Below are 20,678 nucleotides of genomic sequence, written 5' to 3'. Positions count from 1 at the left end.
CCTAGGCTGTAGCGCTGGCCAATCGCAGCACAGAGCTCACAGCCTGGGAGGTTTTTTTCTCCCAGGCTGTGAGCTGTGCGCTGCGATTGGGCAGCGCTACAGCCTAGGAGGAGGAGACGCCCAGCAGAACAAGGGCAGTCTCCGCCTACTATAACCAAGTGAGCGAAGATACCGGAGGACATAATGGGAGAACGGAGCAGCGCCCAGGGATAATAGTAAGTGCAGTGAGATCCCTGGGCGCCGCTGTATATGTCATGATACTTAGTTCACAATGTTTGGACCGATGAAAGGTCCTCTTTAATGTTGGGAGGATTCTCTGATGGATTCCTAAGATGGATTCCACTGTATACAATGCTTCTGAAAGGCCTGGGCGGCATTATGTCTCTGTGATCATCTGGGCCTCACAATGTAGTCAGCACCCGAAGAGGTCATTATGCAGTTACTGTTTTTCTTTTAACACACTACCACAATTTCAGAAAGGTGTACACCCGAAACATTGCTCCTGTCTGGCAGTGTGGCAGAAAAAATGTATACTGATGTATACCAGCCTGATCGGAGCTGGAGCCTGTTGGTCTCTGCTGGGTGAAATGGGTGGATAGATAGATATGATTATAGATAGATTATGATAGAATATAGACAGATAGTATAAAATATATCAGATATAATAAATTAGATAGAGTAGATAGATATACAGATGTAGCAGGGTTAACACCCAAACGCTTAAGTCAAATTTCTTAACTCATTGTGTTATCTTAAAAAAAAGCAATTGAAGGTGTTTGCTTAACGCATTTAGTTTAGATAACACGTCTCATAAAGTCCGTTACCTCTACTACAGCCGTAAAATAGAATAGTTATATAGATAGAATAGATAGTGTAGATTAGAAAGATAGTGGAAAGCCAAGATGTTGCAGAGATGAACCTAGCAGTTTGAGGGAACTTGTTACCAGGTGAAGCTGAATAATTTAAGATGTGCCACAAGCCCCTCACTGAGATGGTATGCTTACCTGGACAAATGGAAATGTTATGTTTCTTTACCGGAATATTCTTGTATATGTGCACTGTGCAGATGCCTATATGACCCTTAACAGTGACCCTCAGACATGATCAGCAGGGCTCTGGGACCTGAGTTTGGTGGCAGTATTGGTATCATGTTCTTTTTGGCTAATGTCTGTGGAAGTGCTCTTTACATTCTTGGTCTGGTAGAGACCCTCGTGGCGCTGTTTGGGGTCTCAGCAGGTAAGCATTAGATGAAGTACACTTCATAATACGTAGGAATATTTTCGCATGCGGACACATTATTATTGATTCCAGGAGCTTTAGTAATTAAAATATGCAGTTTCTTCTATTTCTGAGCCACATGAGCGGTTTTATTTCTGGCCTGAAGGACTGGTGAGAATCTCATTGTTCCTTTCTAGCAAGAACTTTTGCCCAGAATGTTATTTTTGAATATGTTGCTCTTCCCTAAGGGACAGCAAAGGGTCTCCAACTTAAGGAGATGAAACAAGTCTGATGTCCTCTATTATTCTGGGTTTGATCAGACAATTTGCTTCTCCCAGCTCTCTCTTTCTCAAGCTCCTTTTACTGGGCCCCCAATGCTCTTCAATTTGCATGAGCAGAAAAGTCTCCCTGAAGTGAAATCTGAAAGTTGCTGCTGCTGCCTCTGCTCATCAGTGATTCTTCTGCCTTGATGAAGACGCATGAGATAAACCCACTCTCTGCCTCTCTTCCCCCGAGACACAAGTACAGAGCGCTCTGATCTGCTCTCGGAAATCACGGCGCACCGTCCCTTCTTAAAAATGTTGTTTACTCCTAATTTTCCACTCATTTCACGCCAATTTAGAGATGGACGATTCGCAATCATGAATATAATGCCGAGATGGAAGCTGCTGGAGTCCCATACATGCCATATAGAGCATTGTTCTTTAACACTTTCTGCACTGGCTTTTATTCTTGCTTCTTTTATCTTTTCATTGGCATACATGTGCACCATAGGTTCTAATTAGGGATGAGCGAATCGACTTTGGATGTTTCATCCGAAGTCGATTCGCTCATCCCTAGTTCTAATGATGGGATGTGAAGGACAATGGAGCGGATTGCTGCACTTCTATGTAACCTTTACTGAATGCTACCTGATTAAACCAGCTATTTCATCATTTTATGATTGTGAGGGTCAATCTGTCCCCTCACCGATCCTGAGAATGATCAAGGTTTTTCCCTCTGTGTCCCGGGCACTTACTGTACGGGAAACTACAACGCAGCAGGAAAAACTCTGCAGGACTAAAGCATTGTTAGGATTGATGGGAGTTTTGGCTGTCAGGTGGCATATTCTAGATATAGGCTGTCACTTTCATTGATGGGGAATACCCCTTTATGCAATGTAGTGTCAAATATGTATGATATTTAAGTTTTTAAAAATGCAAAGACCTAAGATATGGCCACACAGGACGGGATTTCCACAAGGGATTTAGTATATTTCCACAGCCAAATCCACAGAGAAATGATTTTGCCCTGTAGTTGCCTCTATGCACTGCAAAAGGTGCAATCTGCAGTTGAAATCTGCAGCATAAAGGACGTAAAGTCCAACAAAATACAGAATAGCTCCTATATTACATACAAATATTGTTTGTGTTGTTGTTCTAATTAGATTTTGAAGAATTTAGATATGAAACTGGCTGAGGTTATTACTTGTATAAGCCGGGAATATCCAGACAGTTTCTGGTAAAAAAAAAACTATGGTCTCACAGATAAGCCCAACAGAATGCACAATTTCATGCAGAAAATTGGCTAGTAAAGCAATATTCCACTATACGCTATGGTAAGCTATCTCCCCCATTGTCATTGTTGTAGGCGGTTTTATATCTTATATAGTCTATATACATGCATCAGATGACTAATGACAACAAACATGTGATTTGCAGGAGAAGTTGGAAAAAGTGGACTGCATGTGTTGCCACAGAGCTATTGGTATGAGTTCCTTTATGGCACTGTTCTACTATTCCTGTGCCTCTTAGTTTGCCTGGTTGGAGCCAGTATATATGCCAAGGCCACCTTTCTCATTTTTATCATCGTCATGGTGGTTCTGATCACCGTCTTTATCAGCTTCTTTGCTGTAAAAGAGAAAGTTGTTTCCATTGTTACTACTGATTCTAATGGTACCCATTACCTCAACGGAACATTTACTGGCTTCAAGCTGTCCACTCTCAAGGACAACGTATATCGTAAGTATCCTTATGTTTACAACTGATGATATAGAAGAGCAATGTGGTTTTTAATAAATAGGAATTTTACATTGGATTCTGCAATATCACTCAAGTGACTACGGAACCCTATAAAAGAACTCAAGTTGGGCCCTCACTCCACTTTGGTTTCTTTCAGCAGCAATTTCAGAACATGAAAAGATGTGAAAAGATTAGGATCATTTGATCTTCACCCGCTGTCTCATTACTGTGCACACTGGCCCATGCAGTATTTACTAATTCTGCGGCTAAAGTCTATCTAAAAAGTGGTGCAAATTTTGGAGGAACTAGGGTTTCTACACTTTTTTGACTTGCAGCACAAGGGTTGGGACATAGTGGCTAATGGGGGCAGGGGTGAAGACACAACATTCTACTCCAAAATTTAACCATAATTGTGGCGTAAAATTCTGTCTTAAAGTAAGCCAACCAATAGTTGGAATAGTGTCTGTCCCTGCACCAGATTTATCATCCAACCTGAACCCCTGTGATAAATCTGGTCCAAGTTTAGGCCATCTACTGGATGCTACAGTGCCTGAGATTGAGAGTACAGGAATAATGCACCCAGCCACAGCATAAGGATAAACACATAGTACTATTGCTATTAAGGGATAATTAGCACTGTGAATTCACTCTGTAATGACATTAATGAAATTACGGTGCTGGAATGTGCTCAGTTATGTCACAGTATTAGGCCTCATGCACACGGCCGTTGGGCGGCCGTGGCCATATTGCGGCCTGCAAACGGCGAGTCGGCAATCCACGGCCACCCCTGTGTGCACCACGCATCACGGATGCGGACCCATTCACTTGAATGGGTCCACAATTCCGGATACGCCATACGGAGTCACGGAACGGAACACCGGAAGCACTACGGAGTGCTTCCGTGGTGTTTCTTTCCGTTGTTCCGCACCGCCAAAAAAATGACATGTCATATTGTTTCGCGGTGCGGACTGACCATGGACCCATTCAACTTGAATAGGTCCGGCCCGCTGCACGGATGTTGCCCGTGCAGTGGGGATCGCAATTGTGGTCCCCAAAGCACGGAATGGCAGCACAATGGCCGTGTGCATGAGGCCTAAGGATAATGCACATTGTGATCTCACAATAAAAGGATTAGCAAGCTCAACAGATGTCTCAGCACGAGAGCATATGGCTTCCAGTGACGTCACAATACAGAAATAATGCACAAGACATTATAGCACGAGAATAACAAACACAAAAATGTAATGTGCGCAGTGACATCACAGCATGAGAAAAAAAGAGTAATGATGTCATCATGTGCACAGTGGTGTCACAGCACAGAAAGAATGCACATAGTAGGGATGCTGAAAGTAACCTAAGGGCTTGGAATAAGGCCCAGTTCAGTTTTACACGCCCCCTCCATTACCCACCAACTGTACTTAGCCTCTGTGGGGAGTTTGGCTCCTGTAGCTGTTGGGCCCCATAGCAGCTGCTACCCTGGTAGTTACGCCCATGATGATATTCATACATGCAATGTTCTTTTCAGCATGTGCTAGGGAGAGAGTGGCAGATGGGTCCTATTTGAACGGTACAGGAGAATGTTCATGTATTTGTGTGAAATTAAGAGTATAATGAGGTTCTTAATTCATTAGAAGTGACTTTACAAGTGTGACTGCGGTATTCCGTTCTCAGCACAATCCATTTCATTCACATAGCCACATCTGATTAAATGCTTTCAGCCACATTGCTGAACGAGAACCGTTTCCAGTCTGTGTATAGCATTTGCGGAACAAAGAACCAAATCTCATTTCCCTGATGAATCTTACATTATGACAGTGTAAAGGTCAGGAGAAAATGAAATTAAAGGAGTCCGCTAAGGGATTCTGACAAGAAGTGGAAAGATTCAGTAATCATCAATTTGCTACAAAAAAAGAGGCTGATCTCACTTATCCTAAGTGCTGTCTTGACCTGTAGAATAAGGACCTTATTAGGAACAAAACGTGTGAATGTATATTCAGAGCTACATGGCAGGAAATACCTTGAGTTCACTTTTGGCCTATTCTGTCCTGCTGGTTCCCATTTCACAGTGAAAGCTCTCAGTCATGCCACAGTGACTCAAATCGCCGTAGACTAAAGCGGCGTGCTTTTCCTAGGTAATAGTGAATGGGACTTTAAGCGTATTCTGCAACAGAAATTCTATTCATGTTTGTGAAGCTCAAGTAATGTATGAGATTTACAGGAGACACAAAGGCTCTCTATCTAGTTCTATAATACAATGCTGAAGTTAATCTATAGGGTAATGCTGTACATGTATTTTTTTCTTTCTTCTCATTTTCATGCCCCTGATATTCAGTTTGCAAACTGCCCATAGCTTCAGCTTTTTCTTGTGAACATCCATTACAGTAATACATGCTTGGATGTGAGGTCTATCTATCTAGGATGCTGCTGTCTTCACTAGTTTAGGTATCAGCAGAGCTTCATCCCGACACGCTGCTCCTTCTACAGCTCTACCTTATGCTGACAGTCACGGGTGCTGAATAGTGTGTGATACCCATCCTCCCCCCACAGTCTGCCATAAGTTGTCTCTTCTCTCTGAACTCTGGTACCCAGCCTGTATGTTCACCCTCCCTCACCCTGTGATTTCCTCCTTAACTACAACCTGTGTGAATTATGAAGCCTGGATGTCTTCCTACCTCTCCACTTTGTGATCTGTCGTGTACAACTTCCTATGCCTCCCTGATGCTGTCTCTTAAGGCCTCATGCACACGACAGTTGTTTTTCTCTGCCTCTGTCCCGTTTTTTTTGCGGATAGGATGGGGACCTATTCATTTCAATGGGTCAGCAAAAAAATGCTGATAGTTCCTCCGTTTGTGTTCGGTGTCCGTTGTCCGCGTTTCCCTTCAGCAAAAAAAAATAGTGCATGTCCTACTTTGCGGACAAGGATAGGCATTTATTACAAGGGATCTGTGGCTAAAAACGGATCCTCAAAAAAAATAAACAGATGCCGCCTCCGTTTTTTTTTGTTTTGTTTGTGGATGCACAATTTGCGGATGCAAAAAACAACTGTTGTGTGCATGAGGCCTAACATTGAGAGAAGGGAATGGGTAAAACATAGCGTGCTCTTGGATCTTGATTCAGCAGAACAATCAGCTAGGTGAAGGATTACACAATCTCTACAGCAGAAAATGTTACACATACACAGAAATACCGCACACATAGATTATATTAAAAAAAATAAGTCTTTATTCAGTAGATGGACAAAAATATAACACTACACATATAAAGGCAGCTAATGTGTGCACATCGTCGTGGGTAAATGAACTTCCTACCTAAGCTTGCAATTTAAAACAAAGCCTAAACAGTGCAATAATTTACTTAGTCTTAACACAGTAATGCAATAATAAGAAGATACCGACTAGTATACCAAACCCAATGTACATTTTGCTACCTAGCTTCTTTTCTACAGTAGCAAAATATTAGGAAATAAATACAGTTCAGTGAAGGTGTCCATAAATTTTAAGTAATAGAATTGCATTAGATTACATTTTTGATGATACCCGTAGACTGTTCAATTACCACAATGTTTTGTAGTTTTAAAGGGAATATGTTACCATGTTTGACCTATATAAGTAATGCTACAGTGCTGTTGTGCACATAAACATGGTTTAAAACATACCTTTGGTATTTTTTTTGTGCATTTGCTATTGACAGAATTTTTTTTTTTTTTTTTTTTTTTTTTTTTTTTTTATCTTTAAAGTAGTTTTCAATTTTCCAGAGCTCAAGCCCGCCTTTGGAATGAGCCCAATACTTCCCCCGTGTGCTTCTAACGCCCTGTGACATCACCAATGCTTTCGCCTTCTGCCTGTGAGGTCTTCTCTGCACTTTGTGGGAGGTCTGTTTACTACAGTACATAAGGGTATCAACCTCACTGTATGTACGGCACATGTGCAATTCCACTGGCTCCACACGGCGCTCCCACAGTGACAAGGCCAGCGGTTCTTTACATGTGCAGTGAATACAGTGCGGTCAATGCCCTTATTATGTACTATGGTGGGCAGGCCCAGGCAGAGAGCAGATTTCACAGGATCAACTATTACATGGATCAAAAGCTTTGTCCCACCATAAGAACCACCGGATAATGGAAACAAAGCATCTGATCCATGGGGTTCTGACCAGTGGACACCCACTGATCACAAGTATGAGATGCTGGAATCCCTGGACTTAATGCAGTGGTGGTCACACATGTGCTGTCACTCCATTTACTCCTGGAACTCCGCCACCTTAGGCCTCATGCACACCATCGTTGTGTGTTTTGTGGTTCGCAAATTGCGGATCTGCAAAACACAGATGGCGTCCGTGTGCGTTCCACAATTAGTGGAACGGCACGGACATCCATTTATATAACTGCCTATTCTTGTCCGCAAAACGGACAAGAATAGGACAGGTTATATTTTTTTTGCGGACCTCGGAACAGAGCAACGGATGCGGACAGCACACTGACTGCTATCTGCTTCTTTTGCGGCCCCATTGAAGTGAATGGGTCCGCATCCAAGCCGCAAAAACTGCGGCTCGGATGCGGACCAAAACAACGGTCGTGTGCGTGAGCCCTTATTCTTATGATTGTGTAGGTCCCAGTGGTTCGACCCCTTCCACTATTCCGCATTTGGATAGGGGAATAAGTTGTTATGGTAGGACAACCCCTTTAAGAGATATGGTAAAGTAATAAAATGAGTCTTATTGTTTATAAATTTACTATGGTTATCTTCTTCTGAGACACTGCAGGTACTGTTAGTAGTTATATATTCCCTTTCTATCTGTTTCTCAATTATCTACACCTAATATCGTTATTATAGCACAGTATGCCAGGGACTACACTACAGGAAGAATAATGAGCTTTACCACAGTCTTTGCCGTCATGTTCAATGGTTGCACTGGGATTATGGCAGGATCAAACATGTCAGGTAAGGGTCATTTGTCTTTGGTTTGATGTTTGTATTTTCTCTCTTAGCACATTTAGTGAACATAAAGTGCAGTCAGTATTGCTAGGACTCACTTTTACAGCCACATTACTGCAAGTTCTGTTATCTTTAGAAATCCTTATTACCATGTATATACAGGTACAAATCCGCATGCACAAAGCCTATAAGAACAGACTTGTTAGATCGTCAGCTGTAATCCATTACTGGCTCATATTATTTTGCATGTCATACTACAGAATGAAAGAAACTGGTAATGTTAAGCGGATTTTGCCTTATTTTAGTTGATTCTGTACTTTCCTGTAGAATAATATCATTTTGCTAACCTCCGCATTTACCTTTTTTTTCCCCAGGGGATTTGAAGAACCCAAGCTACTCTATACCCAGAGGAACAATAACAGCCGTGATCTTTACCTACATAATCTACAATGTGCTAGCCCTAGTCATCAGCTGTACATGTGACAGGTAGGTGGCAGTCTTATAGAAATCTTAGGCAGTGTCTTCAATTGACTAAAGGGGGATTCTCATGAATTAGGCTACACGACCGTATATGTTTTGTGGTCTGCAAATTGCGGATCCGCAAAACACGGATACCGGCTATGTGAATGTAGCGGACCCTATGACAGAAATGCCTATTCTTGTCTGCGATTGCGGACAAGAATAGGACATGCTCTATTTTTTTTGCTGGGCCACAGATCGGAGGTACAGATGCGGACAGCACACAGTATTCTGTCTGCATCTTTTGCAGCACCATTGAAATGAATGGGTCCGCACCTGTTCCGCAAAATTGCATTAGGGTACTTTCACACTAGTGTTATCCTTTTCCGGTATTAAACTCCGGTAAAGGGTCTCCATACTCGAAGAAAACGCATCGGTTTTGTCCTAATGCATTCTGAATGGAAAGCAATTAGTTCAGTATGCATCAGGATGTCTTCCGTTCCATCCCTTGTACGGTATTTGACCGGACAAAATACTGCAGCTTGCTGCGGTATTTTTTCTGGCCAAAATCCCGAAACAATAACACACTTACCGTTTCCATAGAGATGTATTAATGCCGGATCCAGTACCAAGTGTTCTGGAAATTGCCGCATCGCCGGATCTGGTTTTCCGGTCTGCACATGGGCTGGGCTTTTGAGCTTTGAAAATGTTTTAATACTGGATCTGTTATTCCGGATGACACTGGATGAGAAGTATTCGGTATATCACTGGATCCGGATCCGGAAAAAAAGGCTATCCGTTTGCACATGGCTTGCCAGATTCTAACAACGCTAGTGTGAAAGTACCCTAGGGATACACTACTAGTATATAAATCATTCCTGTAGCACAGTGGTCAACCCACTATGTATCATCTACATATATATCACAATTCGTGATCAACCTCTAAAGCAGCAATGTAAAGAAACTGATTGTTTCTGCAAAATAAGGAATTAATATATAAAGACAAACAGAAAACTAGAGTTCTGTGTTTCCTAAAATTTGACAAATGCTTTATAAAAAAGATTGGCAAAGCTGCTTTTTATAAGGCCCTTGTACGGTGACCATGTAAGAAATATTTTGTGTCATGGTGGCAAATGTAGACTGAGGCCAACTAGAACTAAAGAAATGGTGTAATTGGTCCTGCATAACTGTATTACAACCCCTTTGCATGTACCGTATACTGTATAATAGAGGACAGTCCAAGATTTCAGTTAGTTGGACATAGGGTTGTTTCGGGTATCGAATTTTCGAAATCCATTTGATACTTTTGTCCGGTATCGACCTCGATACCGGATTTGACATTTTTCGATACTAGGATGCGCTACTGCTCTCAGCGCGCACCATGTTCCCTCAGCAGCACAGGGGAGAAGGAGTCACTCTCTTCCTCCCCCTGTGCCGCCGCTGCCACCAATGAGGAGAGAGAGGGGCGGAGGAGGGGAGGTCGCATTGCGCCATCAATGAAAGTTAACGTTTAATACAAATACAGGAGGCTGGGTGCAGAATTACATAGCCGTCGCCCAGTCTCTATGAAAGGAAGCTGCGATCAGCAGCAGTTAACCCCGGGGGTTAACTGCTGCTGATTGCAGCTTCCTGTCATAGAGGCTGGGTGACGGCTATGTGAATCTGCTACCCGCACCCAGCCTCCTGTATTAAACGTCAATTATCATTGGTGGTGCAGTGCGCCCTACTCCCCTGTATTAAATCATTGGTGGCGCAGTAAGCCCCCCCCTCCCCAGTATTAAAATCATTGGTGGCCCCCCCTCAACCCCCCCAGTATTAAAATTATTGGTGGCAGTGGCCACAGTGTCCCCTCTCCCCTCCTCCTCATTGGTTGCAGTGGCAGCTTCTGATAGGAGCCCCAGCAGTGTAATCCTGGGGCTCCGATCGGTTACCATGGCAACCAGGATGCTACTGAAGCCCTGGCTGTCATGATACGCTCCTTGCTGCTGTGTGCACTATGCACAGGGTAGCAGGGACAGTGTGAAGTCCTATTCACCCTAATAGAGCTCTATCAGGGTGCATAGGACAAGGGATCAAAAGACCCCAGGTTCTAGCCCCTAAGGGGGGAAATAGTTAGTTATTAAATAGTAGTAACAGTAAAAAACAAAACAAAAAAAACAACAAAATATTAAGTATAAATCACCCCCTTTTCCAATTTTATATATAAACAATAAATAAATAAACATATTACCACATCCGAAAAGTCCAAACTATTAAAATATAAAAAAAAAATTCCTATGCGGTGAATGCCGTAACAGAAAAAAAAAAAAACATAAAAACTGCATGATTTGCCATTTTTATCGCCTTGCCCCAAAAAATAGGATAGGACTGTTCATGGAACGGACATTCCATAAAATGCGACATGCACGCAGCTTTTTTTTGGCGTGGTATCGAGTATCGCAATACTTTTTTATGGTATTGAAACAACCCTAGTTGGACCCAGATTTTTTATTTTTTGGCATCAAGTGTAGTTTTGGTAATAGCCATCTTCCTTTAATAGTACAGTTGTTTATTTCTTATGAAGTAAGATGGCGTTTTATGAGCAGATATGTGCATGTGGTTATTTAACCCCTTACTGACATGGTTATTTTCCATTTTTGCGTTTCTATTTTTTCACTCCCTGCCATCCCAAAACCATTATGTTTTAATTTTTCTGTTCACATAGCCATATGAGGACTCTTTTTTGCAGGACAAGTTGTACTTTCTATTGGCACCATTTAATATTGCATAGGATGCAGTGGGAAGCTGGAAAAAATTCCTAATGGGGTGTCAGTGGAAAAAAAAAAACGCAATTCTGCCACAGTTTTGTGGGTTTTGTTTTCACAGAGTTCACTATGTGGTAAAACTGACTTGTGCTCTTCATTCTCTAGGTCAGTACGATTACGGCGATAACATTTTTATAGTTTTTCTTGTGTATTAATTCATTTAATTGATTTGTTCTTTTCATCACCAAATTCTGACCACCATAACTTTTTTATAGTAATGTTTGCAGAGCTGTGGGACGGCTCTTTTTTTGCTGGACGATCTTTAGTTTTTATTGATACCATTTTGGAGTGTGTATGACCTTTTTGATAACATTTTTGGGGGGAGATGAAGTGATGAAAAAGCATCGAATCAGCCATTTTGATTTTCTTTTCTGTTACCCTATTCACCGTATTGGACAATTTGTTTTTTATATTTTAATAGTATGGGCGTTTTCTCACTCAGTGGTAAGAAGAGTGATTTGAAATCTTAACTTTTTTCATATTTTTTAAAACCTTTTTATTTTATATAATTTTTTTAAAACTTTTTTTTTAGGTCCTTAAGTGGACCCCAATCTTTAGATTGCAATTTATGTAGAGTATTGTTTTTTTTTTTTTTTTTTTTACAATACCCTATACATTGATTGCTGTACTATATTTCAGTGCTGCCACCTGTTGACCTGAATCGCAATTTACAAATAATGAGTCTGGAAGCCTAGTACAGGCTCTGGCTCATTACGTTCATGGAACGCCTTCCGCAATCTCCACCCGGGGAGGTGTTCCTGCCCAGAAAGGACGTACTTCTGGGTTTTAGATCTCTCAGATGCTGTGGTCACATTTGACCACAGCATCTGAGGAGTTAAATGTCTGCGATCAGCATTACCACCAGACATTAGCTCCTGCTATGTGAAACAGCAAGCACCTAGTTGCTATGGTGCTCGCTCACCTCTGGAGCAGGCAGCATCTTTAAAGATCCTATATCTGCCATTCTACTATGGCAGATCTCGGGAAGGGGTTAACGTAGGGAAAATGCAGTTTGCCATATTACAAGCTCCAGGAGCATCAACTTTTTTTTTCCTGCAGTTTTCCTTGGACCCAAAAGAGGGAATAAGAAAGACTTTCCAAAAGCTAAGGCTTTTGAAATGCATAAGTTGATGATAGGCATTGTAGTATAAGCAAGCCATAAACAAGCACAATATGAGTCCAAAGCATGGCCTTGTGAGTTCCAGGCCTTCAGAGATGTCTGGTCTCTCTTTTTCTCTAGAGTACTTTTGTAGTTTGTCTGGTCTCTGGGCAGTTGTAGGATCAGAGACTAAGGTTCTCTGAACTTGGGCCATGTTGTGGAGGGAGTTTAACAGACTCATCTTCCTTCCAGGCTGCTTCAGACTAGACTCCCTCAACTGTCAGGGGGCACATCCTCAGTTTCATCCTTGAATTGCCTCCTCACCTGTGATAGGGAGAACATGGACACGTCCCCTTAGCTGCAGCAGAGAAGACACTCCCCTTGAGCTCCCAGCTTGATATAAATCTATCAGAGCAATGAATGGGGAGATCTCTGGATCCATGTGAGGTACAGGGCTGGTTCTAGCTTTGTTAGAAAGAAGTTGTCATGTACTATATGATGTCTGATTTTAATTTTTTACATTAATCATTGGATAACCACTTTAAGTACATATACAGAACAAATCACAACATTCAACTCAAGAAACAGTTAATTAACTTGGGGTACTTTCAACACTAGCATTAGAAGAATCCGGCAGGCAGTTGCCTGCCAGATCCGGAAATCATTTGTTTCCGGATGTGGATCTGTCTGATAAATGCATTGCAATACCGGATTCGTCTCTCTGGTGTCATCCAGAAAAATGGATCAAGTATTTATCTTTTTCACAGATTTAAAGGTCTGTGCATGCGCAGAGCAGGAAACCGGATCAGTGTGTTTTTCACATTTGTCCCTGCAGCCGTTCTGCTAAAATACACAGTGAGGAAGCTGGCACCAGGAGCGCAGCCTTCACTCACTGCGCCGAATACAGAAGTGAACGGCGCAGGCACAGGATTTCCTCAACGATGCATGGAACTTGGACATCAATCGAGAGGAGCGGGGCAGGCAGAACAGAGGACCTGGGCGGGATAAAGGGTGAGTAGACCGAGCCTCTAGGTGCTGTAAGGGATCGCCTCTTATTCCGGGGTCATTCTCACAATGATCTTCATCGACCAAAGGGTTAGGGTCCAAACATTGCTTTTATCTGGCACCTCAGAAAAACCAAAACAAACAATACAAATAAAACACCTGCCCGGCTGGGCTCTAACTAAACATGAGGACTCCCTGCCTCACTGAAAGCCCCGTTCACACACGGGAAGAACATGCGGCCTAACAATCCAGCACTTCCAGTCTGTAACAAAGTCCAGTACCTTTTGGGGGATTGTGGCCCATAAGTCCTCCTGACTCTGGCCTAGTGACCGTCGATTCCAAGACCTCGCGGAGTCCCCCAAAGTTCAGGCTAACACCTAGCCCCGTGGCCCCTCAGCCAGCTCATCTGAGCCCACTTGTACAGAGCCTTCCCAGGCCTCTGCTGCACACAGACTCTTCCTTCTCCTAACAGTCTGGACTGGGCTCTTATCCCAGACTGATTGTTCCACCTGGTGCGGCCTCTGACCTGCTGATTGACAGCGAAGAAATGGAAACTCCTGCCATATCTCTCCCCTAGCAGCCGTGAGGCCTGTCACTGCCTCACATATCCCCCCCCCTTTGTTCAAGCCCGTAGGGGTGACCACTAGCACCAAACCCAGATGCTTGTGAGAGGGCATCTACCTGGCCTACAGTCTTCCCTTTTTTCTGCGCTTGGTTTGTCACGAACACGAGTTTATTATGGAGTATATCATATCTATGGGACTTTCTTCCCCATCTCATGAGCAGGTACTCTTTCACGAGCGAGGATGTTACGCCTTCACACCCGTGGCCTTTCTCTTTTCTTTATTTTTCTCTCCACATTTGACCTTCGGCCTCTGGAACTTCTCTCAGACGATGTTTTTATATGATCGGCAAGCTCTCTTTTTTGATTCTCGGGCTTCTGTACATGCTCCTCATGTCCTTTCTTGGACTGCTGCAACTGTTGACTGAACGGTTCCAGTTCATGGTTGTGTCTCAACCCTTTCTCCTTCAGCAGAGCAGGCTTGTCCCCGCACGCTTTTTTAAAGTGCCTCCGGTGCACATCTTCCATCTTCCCAGCTGTGGTATCCCCCACTTTGGCAGCAGTTTTAGAGACCTCTGCTTCTTTAGTGGCTTTTTTTTCACATCAGTAGCCACTCTTTCGGTCTCTGCAGCACCTGAGGACTTCACAGTCCCCCAACACCTCGGCCTTAACTTCTTCAGCCTTTGTTTCTTTGGACCCGGCATCATATACTTGCCCTTTTAGGTCCTTCTCCTCTTTCTCCAGAGGCTCACCCAGGACACTGTTCTCCTTTTGGGAGGAATTCAGGAGAGCCAGCCCACAGTAGTAGACAGGATCTGCATACTGGTCGTCCATCTCCTCATATTTCTTCCCCAGCAGGCTGCTGGCTACTTGGAAGGCCTTGTAGGTGGAGGGGACGTCTTTTGCGACCTGGTCCTGGTTACACACTGTCATGAGACTCTTGGCCTCTGCATCGCCATCAGCCCTATCAACGGGTTCAGCAGAAAGACCTTCCATCTTCTCTGCCTCGGGCGGTACTACAGTGCCACCATCTCCAGACCGCCTCCTAACAGGCTCTGGCTTAGACCCCTTGACATCCTTCAGAGGACTCTCCTCTTCAGGATCCACCTGCTGCTCGAGAGCATGCTTAGACTTCTCCAACTCATAGACGTTCTTCCCGACGTCATCTTTTGAGCTCATGAGATCTTCCATCTCTGCTCCGAGTTGCCTGTTCAGCCTCTCAAATTCATCTCGCTCCTCAAGTACTTCTTCAAGAGCTCTGGCCAAGGAGAGGGCCTTGGTCGCCTTTTCTCGAGCATCAGTCTCCGCTTGGTCACTTTCTTCGGCATATCTGGCTGAGGTGGTTTTCTCTTCAGCCAGGAGCTTGTCCAACATCTTCTGTTTCTTCTCCAATTTAGACACAATTTGTTTCTGGTGGTCGAGGTCTACCAACCGATCACGCAACTCTTGATCAAGTTGAGCAATCCTGGCTTTCAAATGTCTTTTCTCCTCCAAGAGAGCAGATTTTTCTGAGGCGCTGTTTACAACCTCATCAGCCAGCTCATCTCTTTCCTGCTCTGCATGAAGTCTCGATCGCTCAGAAGCTGCAAGTTCCTCTTGAAGTTGGAGAATTTACGCTTCTATTAGTGACTCTAGTTCCTTCAGTTCATTCATCTTTCTGTGACTCCTCTGTAGATTCCTGCAGTTGCTCTGCGAGAACCGCTAGCCCCATCTCTAGTGTATCTAGCGACTGTGCAGAGCGAGCGAAAACATCAAGTTTGTAGCTGTACTGTCCTGTCAGGTCATCTACAACTGTCTGGATATGATCTTCAGACACTAGGCTGTCACCCAACTGAACTCTCGTCTCGTCAGATATAACTGTCATCTGGTCGCTACTAGTAACCATTTTAGTTTTGCTGGGTCTTGACATGTAGCCTCACTCTCGGAGTTGCTAACTGTCACGGCACATACGCCACTTATACTGCTCGCGTCATTATTAACCCTGACCTCTAGGGGCACCCATGAGTCAATCCCCACGTGGGACATTTTATTAATCATAGAAACCTGTGGAGACTGCACATCCACCTCTGGTACGTGTGGTACACCCCTCAGCATTGCCACAGTTTCCTGCACATTCACTACAGTGGGTTTACTCAGCTGTGAGCTCTCAACATCAATCAGCATTTTTATACTGCATACATTTTTACCAAGAGGGGGAGCTCCTTCCCCAATCACAGCCTGCAAGGAAAAGGATCATCATCATAATCACCATTATCATATTTTTCACTAGTATCCACATTGCCATTATGCCTATCCGCAAACTTGGCACCATTGTTTTCAGTGGTATATCACTTAAACTATTGTGCAACTTCCTCGTATAGTCCCCAGCTACCAAGCTGGCTCACCTAACTTTCGCTGTCCACCAACACTTGGATTGGACTATCCTTTACCATAATGTCACACATTAGCAGTCTCTATTCCCGGTGTCTCAACACCTCCCAGCTTGGCAGGTAGCAACTGACGCCGGCTCATACCCCAGTTCACAGCTTCTGAGGTACCAGGGCACAGGTCATTAACATGCCCACCCTCCAGAGCTGAGCTCACTGTCACTTTGTCAGCTATACAAGTAATTGCTGGAACAATCTTACCCCTTGTAATCAACCATTCCGGTAAAGCAGTGACATTCTCTCCCGCGGACTCATCAAGGTTGTGGTTGCTCCTAGCAACAGCTTTACTGCACCTCCGCACTTCCTCTCTAGGACTCCGGACACAGTCGCAGGGAAGATATGCACTCCTGAGAACCGCACCGCTCTCCACCTCTTTGTCTTCCCAACGGTTGCCCTTGGCAACGGCACATATCTGCTGTTCATCGGATTCTCCAGGTACACAATTTGTAGCATTTTCTCCGCTCCACAGCTGCCAAAATAATGGGAAGTCTTTGCCAAGCACAAACTCCACTTCCAGGGTCTCACATTTTAAGAGCTCCCATTGCACAGGGCCATAGTCTGTTTTGAAGGTAAGTGACACCTTAGTTGTTGTCTCTGGCCCTCTTGTCACAAAGTCCAGAATTTTGGGCAGGACCTGAGACACTTGTTGGCGGGAGTCTAGTATAACCACCAGCGGGATTCCCCCGATCACCATCACACAGGACATTTCCCACGCGCTCCACCATTTGGCAGCCATTTTGACAGGTCAGTTTCTTTTACTGTGCCCTTTAAATCCCTGCACAGCTTGCACCTCAGAAGAAAAAAAGTCCAGATTAACTAGCAGTTTTCCAGCAGCACCTGCTCCAGCGAACAAGCAGGCTTCCGGCCCTTTAAATCACTGCACAGCAACACAGCAAATCCTTGGCAACATTCAGCAGCACCTGCTCTTTTCCGTCAGGTCGTTGCCTCTAGCAACCTGCTGTTATTGCCCGCATCATCCACTATATGTAAGGGATCCCCTCTTATTCGGGGGTCATTCTCACAATGATCTTCATCGACCACAGGGTTAGGGGCCAAACATTGCTTTTATTTGGCACCTCAGCAAAACCAAAACAAACAATACAAATAAAACACCTGCCCGGCTGGGCTCTAACTAAACATGAGGACTCCCTACCTCACTGAAAGCCCCGTTCACACACGGGAAGAACATGCGACTTTTCCCAGCCTAACAATCCAGCACTTCAAGTCTGTAACAAAGTCCAGTACCCTTTGGGGGATTGTGGCCCAGAAGTCCTCCTGACTCTGGCCTAGCGACCGTCGATTCCAAGACCTCGCGGAGTCCCCCAAAGTTCAGGCTAACACCTAGCCCCGTGGCCCCTCAGCCAGCTCGTCTGAGCCCACTTGTACAGAGCCTTCCCAGGCCTCTGCTGCACACAGACTCTCCCTGCTCCTAACAGTCTGGACTGGGCTCTTATCCCAGACTGATTGTTCCACCTGGTGCGGCCTCTGACCTGCTGATTGACAGCATATTGTAAAAGTGTGTATTTTAGCAGAACGGCTGCAGGGACAAATGTAAAAAACTCTAATGTCAGTCAGCTACATAACAGTAATTCTGATGGTAGAAACCCTTTGAAGATATCGCCTTGATGCCAGCAGATGGGCACAAATAATTTTGTACAAAAGTATTTGCCTAGAATCTCACATTTACAATGCAGTGTTAGTATTTTATATAGTGAGTATGGCATTATTGTATGTACTGTTTTTATTGTTTGTGTTTGCAGAGTGCTGTTGCATTTTGTTTGTCCCTTACTTCCAGGTAGATCATGCCATCTGAAAAGCCCTCATCTTGCTCTCATAGCACTGACCACATTGTGGTCCATCACATACCGCAATGTGCAAGGCTATTAAGAGAAAACCGTGTCATTTACATGTTCATTGTGTTTTCAGCAACACAGTCTTATGTTAAAATACGAACATAAGAGTTTTTTTTTTCTTCCTTTCTTTATCTGTAATAATATATGGGTGCCAAGAAAATTATGTTTAATTGACTCGAAATGTCACCCTTGCACTCAGAGCCACTTTCATCCAAGAATATGTATTTATCTGGCTTCAAGTATACCAATAACGGCTCATTATTTGCAGGCCATTAAAGCAAGGCGCGCTGGTTTTTCGCTTCTCTTAATTCTCATAATGGTTTTCAGAAATCTAGTCTCACTTTAGTCAGGCATATATGACATTCTGCAATTGTCATTCAGATACAGTTCTTCCACTGACTTCATTTGAAGCTGCCACTTCTTATAAGGACTTCTTAGCAGAGGAACCCTGCTTCTTGTCTTTCATCTGACAAGTTTGGCACTGCATTGCTCAGGGGCAGGCATATGGAACCAGCATGGCAATTAAAACTTCAGCATCATTTAGCCCATCGCTTATCACCTGATTACATGAAATATGATCATTCGTCTTTACCATGTGATGATAGAAAATATATTAACTTCTCATTGTTTGAAAATCTTGGCGCTTGAACATTTCATATGTATGGGGTAAGTAGCATTTCTTTAGTCCATAGCTTAAGGTCCCTTTTCAATGCACAATTGACTGCTAGTCGGTGAAGCAATGCATTTACATGGAGAGATCCCCTCCACAGTAGGGGGAGGAGTGATCACTAATACCATTTCTCATCCCCATACAGAATCATTGTTTGCTGGCAACAGTGTCAGTTTAGATGGCACAATCTGCTCCCAGCAAACAATGATTTAGGTGTCCCCATAAAAGATCCAATTGCCTGATGAACAAGCATTTTGCTCATTCATTAGGTAATCAGCGGCACCTTTACACTGGCAAATTATTGCTAACGAGCGTTCCTACTAACATAGGTTAATGGTGACCTCCCAATATGTTTGGGCTATATAAAGGAGCCTTAAAAGAGTTTTCCAGAAATATGGAAAAAAAAAAGCTAAATACTTACCGGTAAATATTACTTTATTATAAATATATTCCCAAATACTTTTCATGAGTTATAATGGATTGTTTTGTCTGAAGAGCAAACATTAGGAGAAATAAAATGGCCAACGTCATATTCGTATACACAAAACTTGTCCTAATCACACAGCAGGACAAGTTACTTCACAATGCTGAGCTAAAGAGCTGCCTCATCCTCCTCTCTGCTCTGCTTGTCAGGGATTATGATCCTGAATACAGTTTTATATGATCTTCAGTTGAATCTCGGTATGAATGAAACTCAGGAGGAGACATGAAGTACAGAGAGGAGGGTGGAGGTGTGGTAATGAGTAGCAGCACTTGTATGCAGTCTCCATTACCAGAGTTGGTCCTGTCCGTCCTCCCTGTACTTCATGTCTCCTCATGAGCTCCATTCCTACAGAGATTCAGCTAGTTATCAGATGTATTCAGGATCATGATTCCTGACAAGTAGAGAGGAGGATGAGGCAGCTCTTTACATCAGTGTTATGAAGTCCTCCTGTGTGATTAGGACAGGGTTTGTTTGTACTAATTAGGGCTGTAACGATTAATCGATCAATTCAATTCTATGCGGGCGGTCAGGGTCTGTGGGTACTTGAACTTTAAATCACTTACTCAGGTGACGCGCATGCTCCGCCTGCTTCATTAATAAAGTGGGCGGAGCAGGCACGTCACGTGAGTAAGTGACGTTACGTCGCCACCCTTCATTGTAAGGTAATAAAGTTGCGGTGATTTAAAGTAAGTTACTGTCGGTTAAGGAATACTGCTGTGGGTGGCGGGGCCGGGGCTGTTATGGGGAGGGGGAATCTGTGTATGTCACTGTTATGGGGAGGGGGATGTGTGGATGGCACTGTTATGGAGGGGATCTGTGTATGGCACTGTTATGGGGAGGGGGATCTGTGGTGGGCACTGTTATGGGAATAGGATGTCCACAAACCAGGAAGTATTGACGTATTATTAGGCTTACTGGCTAGTGCGAAAACTGCAGGAATGTAGGATTTTTATTTAAATATGCAAGAGAGGGGTTATATGGGGGGGGGGGCTAGTAAAGGGTAAAGATGTTTTAAAGATATATTACTGTAGTTATTATAGTTATTAAAGGGGCATTCCAGCTTTTTTTTTTATATTGATGACATATCAAAAGGATAGTACATGGAGTCTTGTGCTTTTGGCTCCATCCACTGTTTAGCTTTTGATTCCAGTGTCTCTGCCCAAA

General features: G+C 43.6%; 1 protein-coding gene across 1 annotated transcript in view; it reads left to right on the top strand.

The window, feature by feature from the left end:
• The window catches only part of LOC122933809 (solute carrier family 12 member 9-like), a 315,690-nt gene that overhangs the window by 59,025 nt on the left and 235,987 nt on the right, over positions 1 to 20,678 (top strand). The window contains exons 3-6 of the mRNA XM_044288844.1: positions 1,099 to 1,236; positions 2,919 to 3,218; positions 8,051 to 8,158; positions 8,527 to 8,638. Of these exons, the coding sequence (XP_044144779.1) occupies positions 1,099 to 1,236; positions 2,919 to 3,218; positions 8,051 to 8,158; positions 8,527 to 8,638 (658 nt within the window). The remainder of the gene's footprint in view (positions 1 to 1,098; positions 1,237 to 2,918; positions 3,219 to 8,050; positions 8,159 to 8,526; positions 8,639 to 20,678) is intronic.

Source organism: Bufo gargarizans, chromosome 4, assembly GCF_014858855.1.
Source record: "Bufo gargarizans isolate SCDJY-AF-19 chromosome 4, ASM1485885v1, whole genome shotgun sequence".
Lineage (NCBI taxonomy): Eukaryota > Metazoa > Chordata > Amphibia > Anura > Bufonidae > Bufo > Bufo gargarizans.
Note: the sequence above shows the minus strand (reverse complement) of the source record. Positions and strands in the feature narration are given on the sequence as shown.